Genomic DNA, 16,957 nt, shown 5'->3' with positions numbered 1-16,957 from the left:
TAATGTTGTTCAAACTGCTCTTGAATTTACATTGGCGTGTAGCTGGAGGGGAAGAGGGAGAGAAAGAGCGAGAGAAAGAGAGAGAGGGGGGGGAGAAAGAGAGAGAGGGGGGAGAGAGGGGGAGAAAGAGAGAGAGGGGGAGCAAGAGAGAGGGGGGAGAAAGAGAGAAAAGAGAGAGGGAGGGGGAGAAAGAGAGAGAGGGGGAGAAAGAGAGAGGGGGAGAAAGAGAGAGAGAGGGGGGAAAAGAGAGAGGGGGAGAAAGAGAGAGGGGAGAAAGAGAGAGAGAGGGAGAAAGAGAGAGGGGAGAAAGAGAGGGAGAGAGAGGGAGAAAGAGAGAGGGGGAGAAAGAGAGAGGGGGGGAGAAAGAGAGAGGGGGAGAAAGAGAGAGGGGGAGAAAGAGAGAGAGGGGGAGAAAGAGAGAGGGGGAGAAAGAGAAAGTGAGAGAGGGGGGAGAAAGAGAGAGAGGGGGAGAAAGAGAGAGAGGGGGAGAAAGAGAGAGAGGGGGAGAAAGAGAGAGAGGGGGAGAAAGAGAGAGAGGGGGAGAAAGAGAGAGAGGGGGAGAAAGAGAGAGGGGGAAAGAGAGAGGGGGGAAAGAGAGAGAGGGGGGAGAAAGAGAGAGAGGGGGAGAAAGAGAGAGAGGGGGGAAGAAGAAAGAGAGAGAGGGGGAGAAAGAGAGAGAGGGGGAGAAAGAGAGAGAGGGGAGAGAAAGGAGAGAGAGAGGAGAGAAAGGAGAGAGAGAGAGAAAAAAAGAGAAAGACCGAGAGGTGTCCTTTATAGAGAATATTGGAGTTGTGTAGAGAGACAGGGGTGTGAGAGCACCAATTATTGTAATTCTGTCAGAGCACCCCACTCAAATATCACCAGCTCATTTCAAATGGGATCCACGTCTCTCTTCATCGTTTTCTCTCTCGCTCACAATTCAATTGAATTAGCAGGGCTTTACTGGCATGGGAAACATTGCCAAAGCAAGTGAAATAGATAATAAACAAAGGTGAAATAAACAATAAAGAAATAACAGTAAACCTTATGCTTACAAAAGTTCCAAGGGAATAGAGGCATTTCAAATGTGATATTAAGTCTAAATACATTGTTGTAATGATGTGCAAATAGGGGAAAATAAATAAACATGAATATGGGTTGTATTTACAATGGTGTTTGTTCTTCACTGGTTGCCCTTTTCTTGTGGTATTTCACCCAGTAGATATTTATATGATTTGTTTTTGAATTCCTTGTGGATCTGTGTAATCTGAGGGAAATATGTCTCTCTTATATGGTCATACATTTGACAGGAGGTTATGAAGTGCAGCTCAGTTTCCACCTCATTTTGTGGGCAGTGTGCATAGCCTATCTTCTCGAGAGCCATGTCTGCCTATGGCGGCCTTTCTCAATAGCAAGGCTATGCTCACTGAGTCTGTACATAGTCAAAGCTTTCCTTAAGTTTGGGTCAGTCACAGTGGTCAGGTATTCTGCCACTGTGTACTCTCTGTTTAGGGCCAAATAGCATTCTAGTTTGCTCTGTTTCTTTGTTAATTCTTTCCAATGTGTCAATTATCTTTTTGTTTTCTCATGATTTGGCTGGGTCTGATTGTGCTGCTGTCCTGGGGCTCTGTGGGGTGTGTTTGCCTCTCTCTCTATCTCTCCCCTTCCCCCTGCTGTAAACTGGCGATCACTCGGGATAGAGGAAAGGATGGAGACAGAGATGTAAAGAGGTTGTGATAGAGAGATAGGAGGAGGTGGAGAGGGGGACAGAAAGAGGTGGAGAGGGGGACAGAAGGAGGTGGAGAGGGGGACAGAAGGAGGTGGAGAGGGGGACAGAAGGAGGTGGAGAGGGGGATAGAAGGAGGTGGAGAGGGGGACATGAAGAAATAGGGAGTTAGAGATGGAGGAGGTGGAGAGGGGGACAGGGGGAGGTGGAGAGGGGGACAGAAGGAGGTGGAGAGAGGGATAGAAGGAGATAGGTGGAGGGTTAGAGATGAGGGAGTTGGAGAGGGGACATGAAGAAATAGGGAGTTAGAGATGGAGGAGGTGGAGAGGGAGATAGAAGGAGGTGGAGAGGGGGATAGAAGGAGGTGGAGAGGGGGACAGAAGGAGGTGGAGAGGGGGATAGGAGGAGGTAGGTGGAGACTTAGAGATGAGGGGTGGATCGGAGGAGGTGGAGAGGGGGATAGAAGGAGGTAGGTGGAGAGTTAGAGATGAGGGAGGTGGAGAGGGGGATAGAAGGAGGTGGAGAGGGGGATAGAAGGAGGTGGAGAGGGGGATAGGAGGAGGTAGAGAAAGAGTTAGAGATGAGGGAGGTGAAGATGAGAGATAGTTAAGAGGGATAGAGAGGTAGGGAGAGATAGGTAAGAGGGATAGAGAGATAGATAGGTAAGAGGGATAGAGAGATAGATAGGTAAGAGGTATAGAGAGGTAGGGAGTGAGAGAGGTAAGAGGGATAGAGAGGTAGATACAGTAGGTAAGAGGGATAAAGAGGTAGATAGGTAAGAGGGATAAAGAGGTAGGGAGGGAGAGAGAGGTAGGGAGGGAGAGAGAGGTAGGGAGAGATAGATAGGTAAGAGGGATAGATAGGTAAGCGTGATAGAGAGGTAGGGAGGGATAGATGTAGGGAGGGAGAGAGAGGTAGGGAGAGATAGATAGGTAAGAGGGATAAAGAGATAGGGAGGGAGAGAGAGGTAAGGAGAGAGAGAGGTAGGGAGAGATAGATAGGTAAGAGGGATAGAGCGGTAGGGAGGGAGAGAGAGGTAAGGAGAGAGAGAGGTAGGGAGAGATAGATAGGTAAGAGGGATAGAGAGATAGGGAGGGAGAGAGAGGTAAGAGGGATAGAGCGGTAGGGAGAGTGAGAGGTAGGGAGGGATAGAGAGGTAGCGAGGGAGAGAGAGCAGGGCATTAACGCCCGAGGCAAGTCAAAACAAATCACTCCAAAATCACAATTGAATGGGGGAACTACATATTAGTCATACATATTGTAAATGGATACATATAGCCTACCATTTGCATATCATATACATACCTTTGCCTATTTTATCTTGTTTTTAATATATGGTATTTTACCAAATATATGGTATTTTATAAAATCGTGAAAAGGGCTGTCTGGTAGCCTCAATAAATAGAGCTGAACAAGTCATTGCATGTATAGACTTGAGAATTGGCTTGAAAAAATGTAATTTGATCTTAGAATTCAAGGCTTGGACTTGACTCGAGACTCAACTGGTTCAACTTGGGACTCGACTTAAGACTCGGACAATGTGATTTGAATAATTGTGACTTCCTCTGCAAGGAACTGTCTGTATATCTTAGAGATATAATTGTGATGAGACATACACTACCGGTCAAAAGTTTTAGAACACCTACTCATTCAAGGTTTTTTGTGTGAATGGCCAGATGGAAGTCACTCCTGAGGCACATGATGCCTGAAGGTTGCAGACAGGATGCCTGAAGGTTGCAGACAGGATGCCTGAAGGTTGCAGACAGGATGCCTGAAGGTTGCATACAGGATGCCTGAAGGTTGCATACAGGATGCCTGAAGGTTGCAGACAGGATGCCTGAAGGTTGCATACAGGATGCCTGAAGGTTGCAGACAGGATGCCTGAAGGTTGCAGACATGATGCCTGAAGGTTGCAGACAGGAACGTTTAGGACTTCAAGAAATTCACAAGGCAAAAGATTCTGTGGTTTGATGAGACAAATATTTTTCCTGAATGCAAAGCTCTATGAGAAAACCAGGCACAGCGAATCACCGGTCTAATACCATCTAATACACTACCATTCTCTCAGACCCATGTCAAAATCATTTAGAATAGCAGGAAATTAGCTTTGAAACTGAAAGCTCTCTCTGACCCATGCCAAAATGTGTAGAATTTAAGGAAATTAGCATTGAAAGCACAATCTTTATCTCAGCCCCATGTCAAATTTGTAGATTTGCAGGAAACTCGCTTTAAAACTAAAATATTCTCCCTAACCCATGGCAAAATGTGTAGAATTGCAGGAAATTGGCAAGATGGTATCTCTGTGGCCAAGAGGAGGGCCTGTAATACCGCACCATTGCCCACTAACGTGTGTGTGTGTGTGTGTGTGTGTGTGTGTGTGTGTGTGTGTGTGTGTGTGTGTGTGTGTGTGTGTGTGTGTGTGTGTGTGTGTGTGTGTGTGTGTGTGTGTGTGTGTGTGTGTGTGTGTGTGTGTGTGTGTGTGTCTGTGTCTGTATTTAAAAGCATGAGAGACCGGGCAGAGAGACTAAGCAGTAGATAGCATCCTCCTATAGAGAAGGCCTGCAGACCACACACACACACACACACACACACACACACACACACACACACACACACACACACACACACACACACACGTTTCAACAGTCAGTATGACTAGAATATCTGTCTGCTACCTCAGGGTTAAAACTGACCAGGTCCATCTCTCCCCACTGCTAATCCAAACCACAACACCTCAGTGTTGTCACCCCTATCCCTCTCCTCTAATGACCACTCAAGGGACTATAGCACAGTGTAGCGACGCGGGAGAGAGTGGTCATTACAGACAGATGGTGTGTGTGTACACAGGTGCATCGACCGACCGGCCATGGGAAATAAGTAATAGAGTGGACTTCATTGTCCCAGGGTCTGATACACACCCGTGCTGCTCATTACAGGTACACACACATACTTCTGGGTTCCCAACGTCTCATCTACAGGGTGGCCTTCACTGATGACGCCCCAAGGAATTGTGGGATGAAGAAAAAGAAAAAGAAGAGAAAGAGAGAGAGAGAGAGAGAGAGACATTAACCTGCTGTAGTAGAGAGAGAGAGAGAGAGAGATTGGGGACTCTGCAGGGGAAGGAAGCTAGTCATATAAACAAGCAGAACCTCTCCTTTCTTCTCTCCGTCTGTTGTCAATTACTACAGGTCTGTAGATGTCCCCCAGTCACACACAAAATGCAGTAACATGAGAGATGATTGGCTCATAATTGATAGAGGCCTGAACAGCTCCAGTAGAGGTAACACCTACAGGAATCGGACCCCACCTGAGGAAACTCTCTCTGGGGTAATGACGAGGGTTGAATATTGTCCCTGTATTTTGCAAATGTTCCATCCCGAGAATAAATCCCCTTTCTTCCCACCGAAACCGGAAGTGTCATTCGAAAGCATTATAAATCATATACATTTGTCTGGATTTGATGAGAACTTTGATCAGCATGAACATTCAACCTGATGCAACCTGAGCCTGATGAGGCATATATTAAATACATGTAATGAGCCCAAGCCCCAAAAAAGCCCAGATGATTGTGTCATTATCCAATAGGCTACATACATTATTTATATAGGCTACTGCACGTTATGCACAACAGAAAAACACAAAAGCCCATAGATGTAGCTGGTCTCCACAGTAAACAAATGAAACTAGCCAGTAGTCTGACGTATTACTGTATTATACTGTATTATACTGTGTTATGTGGACTGAAATTACGCACATCATTCAAACCAGAAGATGTGATTCTGGTGCAGCACATGCTGCCTACGAAGTTACCAGTACGGGCTGTTTGTATAATTAGTAGGCTGACGCAAATATACCTTTCATGTTATTTCCCCTAATGTCGTTAGTCTGTCTCCTCTTTCTCTGTCTATTGTTGCTTCATTCATTCCCTGCTTTCAACAGTTAAACTAAATAAGTTTCCTTGTCCGTATCCTCGTCATTCTAATGACATCCTTGAATAATATAGGACTAGAATTAGATGCAGAAGGCTTTCACGTCTCTTCAAGAAGATTGAATGGTTTTGGTCTGAATAAATAACTGCTGTAGCCTACCATCATCGTGCCTTCTTCTCATAGTCTGTTGGTATAAGAAATGCTAAAATAAATAATGTCCAGCAAGTTATTCAAGTCTAGCTTTTTCCTGCTTGGGACTCCAAGAGCTAAGGAGTGTTTTTTAAGGAGAGGCCAGCGGAGAACAGGTCCTTGTGTATTGAGCAAGAGACAGAGGGTATAAATAAGATGTTTATTATGCATACCCCATCATTAATTAGCTACATTTAAGGCATAAGGCTAATACTGCATTGAATGTATTTCCTGAAAGAGGTAGGCTAGAAGATATATACTGTATATAGGGCTATATATATCGATCTAGAACAGGGTTATCTATTTGCAATTTGAATTGAGTTGGAGAGAGAGAAAGACAGTGTTTGCATGTACACTGATTTAAACAACAATATTAGAGTGATAGCCTGTTTAAAAACTCTGCAATTAAAAAATTATCTTTACAATGAAAAAACAAGGTGACCCTCGAAAGCCAGATGGAGATGGTAAATTAGATGCACATTCGGTCTATATGTTACTGTATCATAGGCTATGCTGCAGCAAATGTACCTGTCAGAAGGGGGGAAAAAGTTAGCATGGTGAGATGATAAGTCTACATGCATTGTGAACTGCGCTCCATACAGAGATGGGCTGTCTGTCCCCACCCTGAGGGTTGGTTCATCATCAGAGGATATAGAGAAGACAGATTTAGACATCTCATATAATTGAATAGTTCCATTTCACGCCATGCTGTTCATAAATGTATAAATAATTTATTATAATTTACCGGTTTCTCGCAGTTACACAATATATACAAAAGTATGTGGACATCCCTTGAAATTCATGGGTTCCGCTATTTCAGCCACACCCATTGCTGACAGGTGTATAAAATTGAGCACACATTCATGCAATCTTCATAGACAAACACTGGCAGTAGTGTACTGAAGAGCTCATTAACTTTCAACACGGCACCATCATAGGATGCCAGCGAGTCAGTTCATAAAATGTCTGTCCTGCTAGAGCTGCACCGGTCAGCTGTAAGTGCTGTTATTGTGAAGTAGAACATTTAGGAGCAACAACGGCTGTGAAGTGGTAGACTATACAAGCTCACCGAATGGGACTGCTGACTGCTGAAGCGTGTAGCTCGTAAAAATCGTCTTTCCTCTGTTGCATCACTCACTACTAGTTCCAAACTGCCTTTGGAAGCGAAGTCATCACAAGAACTGTTAGAGCTTCTTGAAATGGGTTTCCATGGCCGAGCAGCCTCACACAAGCCTAAAATCACCATGCACAATGTCAAGCATCGGCTTGCTACCATTGGACTTTGGAGCAGTGGAAATGCGTTCTCTGGAGTGATGAATTCCGCTTCACCATCAGGCAGTCCAACAGACAAATCTGGGTTTGGCAGATGCCAGGAGAATGGTACCTGCCCCATAGTATAATGCCAACGGTAAAGTTTGGTGGATGAGGAATAATGGTCTGGGGATGTTTTCCATGGTTCGGGCTAGGCCCCTTAGGTCCAGTGAAGGGAAATCTTAGTACTACAGCATACAATGACATTCCATTCTATTCTGTGCTTCAAATGTTGTGGCAACAGTGAGGAAGGCCCTTTCCTGTTACAGCATGACGATGCCCCTGTTCACAAAGCGAGGTCCATACAGAAATGGTTTGTCCAGATCGGTGTGGAAGAACTTGACTTGCCTCAACCCCATTGAACACCTTTGCGATGAATTGGAAAGCTGACTGTGAGCCAGGCCTAATCGCCCAACCTCACTAATGCTCTTGTGGCTGAATGGAAGCAAGTCCCCACAGCAATGTTCCAACATCTAGTGGAAAGCCTTCCCAGAAGAGTGGAGGCTGTTATAGCAGCAAAAGGGGGACCAACTCCATATGAATGCCCAATATTTTGGAATGAGAATTTCAACAAGTAGGTGTCCACATACTTTTGGTCATGTAGTGTATTTATCCCAGGAAAAGGGAGTGGTTTTGGGGAGTAAATCTCAGTAACCGGGTTCCCACAATTCAACCCTAGTAACCACCCAAACCTAGTCCACTGTCTAAGAGGGGCCTGTGGAGCTCAGGTAAACAGACCAGCAGGCTTTCAAACAATGAAATACTAAATACATGCAAAAAATAAAATTATGCAAAATTATTTTTTTAAAGAACAACAATTCTACTGCAATTGTCTTCTCATTATAATGATTCAGGAAGATGCTATTATTTTTTTGTTATCCATGAGGGATAATGTCTTAACAACATTATTCAATTCAATCAAAAATATTTGAGTGCCAACACACTTCCTGGAGAATCTTGAAGACAGATAACATCATTGACTAATCTTTCCTTATCTCATCCTGGCCCAGCGGCCGCCTGTAATTACTTCCTGGTTCAGTATATTGTCATGACATTGGCCTGTGGGTAAGGTTTATGACCCCCCCATAAATACCTTTCTCCCCTCTCGACTCTACTCAAGGACTCTTGATTAGACTTTGTTAAACATAGAGTCTGGGAACATTAAACAAGTGGGGGAAAAGGAACCATATTTCGGTAATAGAACCAGTTGAAAAAATGTGTTGGTACTTAATGAAAGTTTCATTTTTATATAATTTCTTTGAATTTGTCGCGCCGCATTTACCCTGTTTTTTGCCCAAGTGGCACGCAACCGTCCCCTATACCATAAAAAGTTAATGAATATGATGTCAGTTCGGTTGTCATCTGAGACATTATGACTAATGACAGGATGACATAAACTGTATCTGGGAAAGTATACACATTATAGTTATCAGATTCACATGGTTAAATGCTTTAATATGAAACTCTTTGTGAAAAGATTAAATGTAACTTTAGCTTCCAAATGAGAGAATTGGGTTTTCATAATGTTAGAGCTCTGCTCAATCAGTGGCCCGCCCCTGTGAAGAGACATTGTGTTTCATAGTTTATAACCACCCTTTTCTCCTTCCATTATATAAGCTCTTGATGAAAATGTAACCTCCTGTTCCGAGTACCCAAGGCCTTCAGCCTCATGTTAAAAGGATTCAGATAATAAGCTGTTCCGGGTACATGTAAACGTGGGCTAGGAAAGGACGGGCAGAGGATCTCTTTTAACAAACAACACGACCCTGCCAATTATCCAGTTTACCACCATAGACACTCTTACAGGGACAAGAAAGATCTCTGTTGGGCAACACGGCCAGCATCTATGACCAACCTACCGAAGCGCAGCTCAGAGTAAATATTTCTTGCATTTTCCTTTTCCAAATGGGTGGTTATTTAGAATGCATAAGATTCTGTATTTATGATAGCATAGCTTCTCTTTGTTCTTCAGTCCTCCCGCGCTTTCATTCAACCCCCTCTCTTTGTGTAACCAGCCATCATACAGGTTCCGTCCCCCAGGGACGTTTTCTTGTAAGAAATCATTGGTAATCAATATATGATCCATTCTGAGAGTTTATTCGGATGTAACGGTTGTCGTTGGTGGAAGAAGGAGGAGACCAAAGCGCAGCGTGGTACGTGGTCATAATACCTTTAATACACTGAACACTAAATACAAAATAAATAAATGAAAACCGAAACAGTCCCGTATGGTGCAAACACTGAAACGGAAAATAACCAACCACAAACAAAAGTGGGAAAACAGGCTGCCTAAGTATGGTTCTCAATCAGAGACAACGATCGACAGCTGCCTCTGATTGGGAACCATACCAGGCCAAACACCTAGAAATACCAAGCCTATAACAAAACATAGAATACCCACCCCAACCCTGACCAAACTAAAATAGAGACATAAAAAAGGAACTAAGGTCAGGACGTGACATCGGAAGATAACAGCTCTATAAAAGACTCTTTCGTGGTGCCCCAACTTTTTAGTTAATTACATTTACATGATTAGCTCAATCAGGTCATATCAATTACAGAGAAAGGATTTTATAGAATAGCATGTCATATCACTTAATCCGGCATAGCCAAAGACATGACAATACCTTTGGTGGAGCCCATTTCACACACACCACCGGTCTCACACACACACATACAACGTGCACACACACAGTACCGGTCTCACACACACACACACACACACATACAACGTGCACACACACAGCACCGGTCTCACACACACACACACACAACGTGCACACACACAGCACCGGTCTCACACACACACACAACGTGCACACACACAGCACCGGTCTCACACACACACACACACACACACACACACACACACATACAACGTGCACACACACAGCACCCGTCTCACACACACACACACATACAACGTGCACACACACACACACACACACACACACACACACACATACAACGTGCACACACACACACACACACACACACACACAACCGGTCCACAACTCTATAATTCAGCAGCAGAGAAGAATAAACAGTGATAAAATCATTATATTTATTCCTGCCTCCTGTTGAGTTCCCAGGACTAGACAGAGATGAGGAGGGAAGGAAAGCAGATTGTATGTTGAAAGACCTGGTTTGAATTGAGCATAATTATCATTATTAATGTTATTATTATTACTATTAGTCATATTATTATTAGTCTTATTATTATTACTATTGTTATTATTGTTGGTCTTATTATTATTATCATTTTTATTATTACTATTAGTCATATTATTATTGTTATTATAATTAATATGAGTAATATTATTGTTATTACTATTAATATTATTAATGTTATTATTATTATAACTTGTAGTAATGTTATTATTGATAATATTATTATTACCAGAAATGGAATCTGAGAGTGGGATGGATTAAAATCAAACACACTCACCTGATGCTCACACAAGAACAGATGACAACACACATGTTCATATGTACATATACAGTGCATATAAACAGCTACACAAATGTGCACATAAATCCACATGCTGACACACATGGTGCATTTAAGAAACACACACACTCCTATGTGTTGGGTAGAGAGCCAGAGAAGCAGTGATTGTAGCTGCAGAGCCATTTGTTGTGGACCTGTTTGGGCTGCAGGACAGAGGAGAGGACACAGTGATGGAGGTAGAGCTCAGAGATCCTCGCTGTGGGGACAAGCTGCTCATTTCAGTAACAACACCTGTTTTCCTCAATGAACACTGATCCTCATTAGAAACAAATTAACCACTTACAGAGCAGACCCCCAACCTTCAACCTTAAAACCAGTACCGTGTCACGTCTGTCCATCTGCCTGTCAGTCTGTCTGTCTGCCACAAAACACAGTTTAATGGGTTGATCATGCTGTTATTCTGTTGGTTAAATGTCCCTGTAAATTCCACCAGGTCTCACCAGGTACAGTATAACAGGCAGGTAGCTAGAGGTCTAGTTGATAGTGTGAGCATAACCAGATTCCACAGCATATGGAAGTGACGGCCGTGAGGGTCACAGGCCAGGAGAGAGGAGGCAGGAGAGAAGAGAGGGATGTAGAGGACAGAGAGTCGTAGAGAAGATGTATGAAGAGACAAAGCTGTCCCATAGAGAGAGGAGCAATATGCAGAGAGAGAGAGAGAAGAGAGAAGGGGGGATTCACATAGGAACCAGGCTGGAGTTTCTTCCCCTCTCTCTCCCTCTTTCCTTCAAATGCTGCTTTCATTGTCTCTCTTGGTGAGGGACGAGATGAAGGTCTGTCGTGTGTGGAGGTTAAACACCATAACATTATGTACAGTTCTCATTCTGTCTGGTCAGGCCTCAGGGCATTCAGTACTGATAAGGAGAAGTAAAAATTCCCACACAATGACACACCAACAGACCACACATACTATGTAAATCACACACTCTGACTCCTGTATTGACTTTAATATCTCAGTCATCCCCATAGAGTCGATTATTTACGTAGCATGTAAATAAAACCCTGTCACAACTCCTACCGAAGGTGGCTCCTCTTCCTGTTCGGGTGGCGCTTGGGGGTCATCGTCACCGGCCTACTAGCTGCCACGATCTCTTTTTCCTTTTCTGTTGGTTTGGTCTGATTTGTTTCACCTGTTTCTTGTTTAGATGTTTAGTTTGGCTATTTAAGTTGGTAGGGCCGCCTGCTCGTCATGTGTTTGGCTATTTAAGTTGGTAGGGCCTCCTGCTCGTCATGTGTTTGGCTATTTAAGTTGGTAGGCCTCCTGCTCGTCATGTGTTTGGCTATTTAAGTTGGTAGGGCCTCCTGCTCGTCATGTGTTTGGCTATTTAAGTTGGTAGGGCCTCCTGCTCGTCATGTGTTTGGCTATTTAAGTTGGTAGGGCCTCCTGCTCGTCATGTGTTTGGCTATTTAAGTTGGTAGGACCGCCTGCTCGTCATGTGTTTGGCTATTTAAGTTGGTAGGGCCTCCTGCTCGTCATGCGTTTGGCTATTTAAGTTGGTAGGGCCTCCTGCTCGTCATGTGTTTGGCTATTTAAGTTGGTAGGGCCGCCTGCTCGTCATGTGTTTGGCTATTTAAGTTGGTAGGGCCTCCTGCTCGTCATGTGTTTGGCTATTTAAGTTGGTAGGACCGCCTGCTCGTCATGTGTTTGGCTATTTAAGTTGGTAGGGCCTCCTGCTCGTCATGTGTTTGGCTATTTAAGTTGGTAGGGCCTCCTGCTCGTTGTGCGTTTGGCTATTTAAGTTTGTAGGGCCTCCTGCTCGTTGTGCGTTTGGCTATTTAAGTTGGTAGGGCCTCCTGCTCGTCGTGTTTGGCCGCCTGCTCGTCATGCGTTTGGCTATTTAAGTTGGTAGGACCGCCTGCTCGTCATGTGTTTGGCTATTTAAGTTGGTAGGGCCTCCTGCTCGTCATGTGTTTGGCTATTTAAGTTGGTAGGACCGCCTGCTCGTCATGTGTTTGGCTATTTAAGTTGGTAGGGCCTCCTGCTCGTCATGCGTTTGGCTATTTAAGTTGGTAGGGCCGCCTGCTCGTCATGTGTTTGGCTATTTAAGTTGGTAGGGCCTCCTGCTCGTCATGTGTTTGGCTATTTAAGTTGGTAGGGCCTCCTGCTCGTCATGTGTTTGGCTATTTAAGTTGGTAGGGCCTCCTGCTCGTCATGTGTTTGGCTATTTAAGTTGGTAGGGCCTCCTGCTCGTCATGTGTTTGGCTATTTAAGTTGGTAGGGCCTCCTGCTCGTCATGTGTTTGGCTATTTAAGTTGGTAGGACCGCCTGCTCGTCATGTGTTTGGCTATTTAAGTTGGTAGGGCCTCCTGCTCGTCATGTGTTTGGCTATTTAAGTTGGTAGGACCGCCTGCTCGTCATGTGTTTGGCTATTTAAGTTGGTAGGGCCTCCTGCTCGTCATGTGTTTGGCTATTTAAGTTGGTAGGGCCTCCTGCTCGTCATGTGTTTGGCTATTTAAGTTGGTAGGACCGCCTGCTCGTCATGTGTTTGGCTATTTAAGTTGGTAGGGCCTCCTGCTCGTCATGTGTTTGGCTATTTAAGTTGGTAGGGCCTCCTGCTCGTCATGTGTTTGGCTATTTAAGTTGGTAGGGCCTCCTGCTCGTCATGTGTTTGGCTATTTAAGTTGGTAGGCCTCCTGCTCTTCGTGTGGGCTTGTAATTCCCACTTTGTATGTGTGGTAGTGCATTCTTGGTTTTGTTCCTATGTTGGGCATTTTTTTTATGCTCGGTTGCATTGTTATTACTATGTGGCCCTGTGCTTAATAAATTCAGAACTTTCTGCCTCCTGCACCTGACTCCGCAACCACTACGCCTAAGATCGTCACAACCCCATAAAAATGTGTCAGTTTAAACTAGAGATATCAGGGTTTTTCATTGGATGAATCTTAATCCACCGTCTCGGTCGACGTCGCACTATGGTCTTCTCCTGACGTCTGTAGCGTCCGAATGGTTCGATCTACAAACCATGGAAAGGGGAGACTCTCACAAACACGATGGTGGTCTCCATTTTGTATGAAAATTGTAGTGTAGTGTGTGTGTGTGTGTGTGTGTGTGTGTGTGTGCATTTAGAAACAATACCAAATATGTAAAGTCTCAATACTTGTTGACTTGCCTCAGGCCTTTACACACCAATGGTATAGTTTAAGTACGAGTGGTGTCTGTGAGTGGGACTAAGAATGGACGACAGGCTGAAGACACCCCAACCATGGCAGGAGAAGGTGTGTGTAGCATGGTGTGATTTTAACACTTGGAGCTGAGCTGAGGCTCATTACAGTTCAGAGGTCAGGGCTGATCTAAAGCCACAGTGACAAGTGCAACTGGGATACTGCAGTCAGTCTCAACACCTCCCCCAAATCACACATCCACACTGTCAACACACACACACGCCTTCCAGCCACCAATACACCCACATACACACTTCCCCAAAATCACCCCTGCAGTCCAGGATTGTCCAATAAACCTTGTCCAGACAGGCTGCCCCCCCAACCTCCTTCACTCCTTTCCTCCTCTCCTCTTCAAGTCAATGTAAAGGCCTGTACTCTGCCCAGTAGCTGTCGACTCCAATACTACACTAATATCAGCCTTAGTGGTACTTGTTCAATCACCTTGATGAATTCCCCTTTATAACGGTCCTGGAGTATGGAGAGTTTCTATTGTTAACTAACGTCTCCATGGAGACTCATACCCTTCTACATGACACACACACACACACACACGCACACACACACATCTTGAAATGCTTGGCTTCCTAAGAAAATAATCTACATGACACGGGCACAGACAGACAATTCACACGTCTAACTGCCAAAGAGGTAACCTCTACTTGATACATCAAACTGAAGTCTTTAGAGATGAACAGAAATCCTTCCTATTCAGCCAGAATGTTTGAGGCATGAAATCACATTCCAAATCCCAGGTAGAACAACTAGTATACCTGACCTACAGATGCATTAACTAAGTGGAACACACAAAGCCCCTTTCCTCCACTCCTCTCCTCCACACCGTTCCTCCTCTTCTTTCCTCCTCTCCTCTCCTCCACTCCTCCCCTCCTCTCCTCTCCTCCACACCTCTCCTCCTCTTCTCTTCTCCTCTCCTTTCCTCCACTCCTCTCCTCCACACCGTTCCTCACCGCTGATTTACAGATTAATATTTCAAAAGGACGTCCAAAAGGGAGAACTCTCTCTCTCTCTCTCTCTCTCTCTGTCTCTCTCTCTCTCTCTCTGTCTCTCTCTGTCTCTCTCTCTCTCTCTCTCTCTCTCTCTCTCTGTCTCTCTCTGTGTCTCTCTCTGTCTCTCTGTTTCTCTGTCTCTCTCTCTCTGTCTCTCTCTCTCTCTCTCTCTCTGTCTCTCTCTGTCTCTCTCTCTCTCTCTCTCTGTCTCTCTCTGTCTCTCTCTCTCTCTCTTTCTCTTTCTCTCTCTCTCTTTCTCTCTGTCTCTCTCTCTCTCTCTTTCTCTCTCTCTGTCTCTCCTCCCTCCAAGCTCTCCTTCCTCTTACAAGACGTCTAGCAGATCTTCTGAAAGGCAGGACAAACTTCAGGAGCAGATTTACTTAATTTTCTAATTGATTTAACAATTCAAGGAGTGAGGGTCAGTAAGAGTGAGGGAGGGCCAGTGCGGGAGAGGGTAAGAGAGTGAGGGAGAGACAGAGAGAGAGAGAGAGAGAGAGAGGGGGGAGAGAGAGAGAAACAGAGAGAGAGGATAGTATGCTAAATTAACTGTGTCCCCAAACCATCAGAATGTAGGCTAACATTTCTTTACACCTAGTCTAGAAGGAGAAATGATTTATTGATAATTTTGCAATCAAGAAGATGCAAGTATGCAGTGAAATTCAGCTTGAATATAGAAATTCAAAACCACCACATCAACTAGACATTTACTGATAGAATCATCTAACAGTAAAATGTATTCATATTAGACAGGACATACACTCATAAGATCAACTGTTCATTGTATTCATTGTATTGACCTGAACTTAACCACTTGAGAATTTCATGAATTTCATTAATGCTCTAGTCCACATTGTACAGTCAGAATGTATAGACACACACACAGTGCCGGTGGTAGGTATGTAAATGATGGACGTGTGAACAGCATGCATCTGATCCTGTTCTTTCCAGTCACAAGTATTTATACCTGACTGGAATGTCACTGCACACACACACACACACACACACACACACACACACACACACACACACACACACACACACACACACACACACACACACACACACACACACACACACACACACACACACACACACACACAGTATAACACAGAAGTAGACACTCACATTCTCTCTGTGTTGCGGGGTATATTCCGGGGCATGGTTTTGATGCCCAGCCCATGACAGTCAACTGTGGTGCCACTGCAGGTGCACAGGGCAGGGCATGTGCTGGCATAGCCTGTCACCAGGGCACAGAGAACCAGCACACACACCAGGTACCCAGGTAACCTCCCCATGCCTGCCCCAGAACAAGCTCCTCTCCCGGGCATGATCTCCATCTCTGTAGCCTCCTGCTTCTCAAATCCTGGCTCCAAAAAAAAGCCTTCTTTTCTCTTTCCTTCTCCCTCTTTCTCCTGCTCTCTTCAAAAAGTTATACTACACAGTGAAGGTTTTCTACAATCAGTGTGTAGCCTCTTGTAGAATGAGAAAGAAGTCTAACTGTTCCAACATCAAAATCAAATCAAATCAAATGTATTTATATAGCCTTTCGTACATCAGCTGTACAGAAACCCAGCCTAAAACCCCAAACAGCAAGCAATGCAGGTGTAGAAGCACTGGGGCTACAACTAAGTCCTCAGTTGGTGAGCAAAGAAGATTTAAACGTGCTGCAGTCTCAAATGTCTTCTCCTGTTGGTGTTTTCTGAAAGGCTTGATTATCTTCTCTTTTTCTGTCCTTGCAAAGGGAACTATCCTCCTCTCTCTTCTCTTTGTGGAGTTGTTCTGTTCTGCACTTGTTGGCTCACGTCTCTCTCTGTCCTGCTCTACTCTGCTTGTCTGATTATGGGGGGAATGGGGAAAGAGCAGAATGAAAAAGAGTCTCTCTCTCTCCTACACACACAGCAGTCATCCATCACTAGGATCTACTAATAGCAGACCCCTGACTCCACCCCTCCCCCACATATCCTCCCTCCCTCCTCACACAACACCTCCCTTCAGAACCCTGCCTGAACTCTCTCATTCTCTCTCTCTCACTCACTATCTCTCATTCGGTCTCATTCTGTCTTCTAGTCTCTCAATTTCTCTCTCTGTCATTTATTCTGATTCATTCTCTCCCTCCTGTCTATTCTCTCCCTCCTGTCTATTCTCT

The 16,957-nt window shown here is 44.6% G+C and overlaps 1 protein-coding gene across 1 annotated transcript in view; it reads right to left on the bottom strand.

The window, feature by feature from the left end:
* The window catches only part of LOC118374671 (slit homolog 1 protein-like), a 245,793-nt gene extending 229,104 nt beyond the window's left edge, over positions 1–16,689 (bottom strand). The window contains 1 exon segment of the mRNA XM_052477899.1: positions 15,937–16,689. Within this exon segment, the coding sequence (XP_052333859.1) occupies positions 15,937–16,148 (212 nt within the window). The 5' untranslated portion in view covers positions 16,149–16,689.
* Positions 16,690–16,957: the final 268 nt, after the last annotated feature.

Source organism: Oncorhynchus keta, chromosome 24 (assembly GCF_023373465.1).
Source record: "Oncorhynchus keta strain PuntledgeMale-10-30-2019 chromosome 24, Oket_V2, whole genome shotgun sequence".
In the NCBI taxonomy this organism is placed as follows: Eukaryota; Metazoa; Chordata; class Actinopteri; order Salmoniformes; family Salmonidae; genus Oncorhynchus; species Oncorhynchus keta.
Note: the sequence above shows the minus strand (reverse complement) of the source record. Positions and strands in the feature narration are given on the sequence as shown.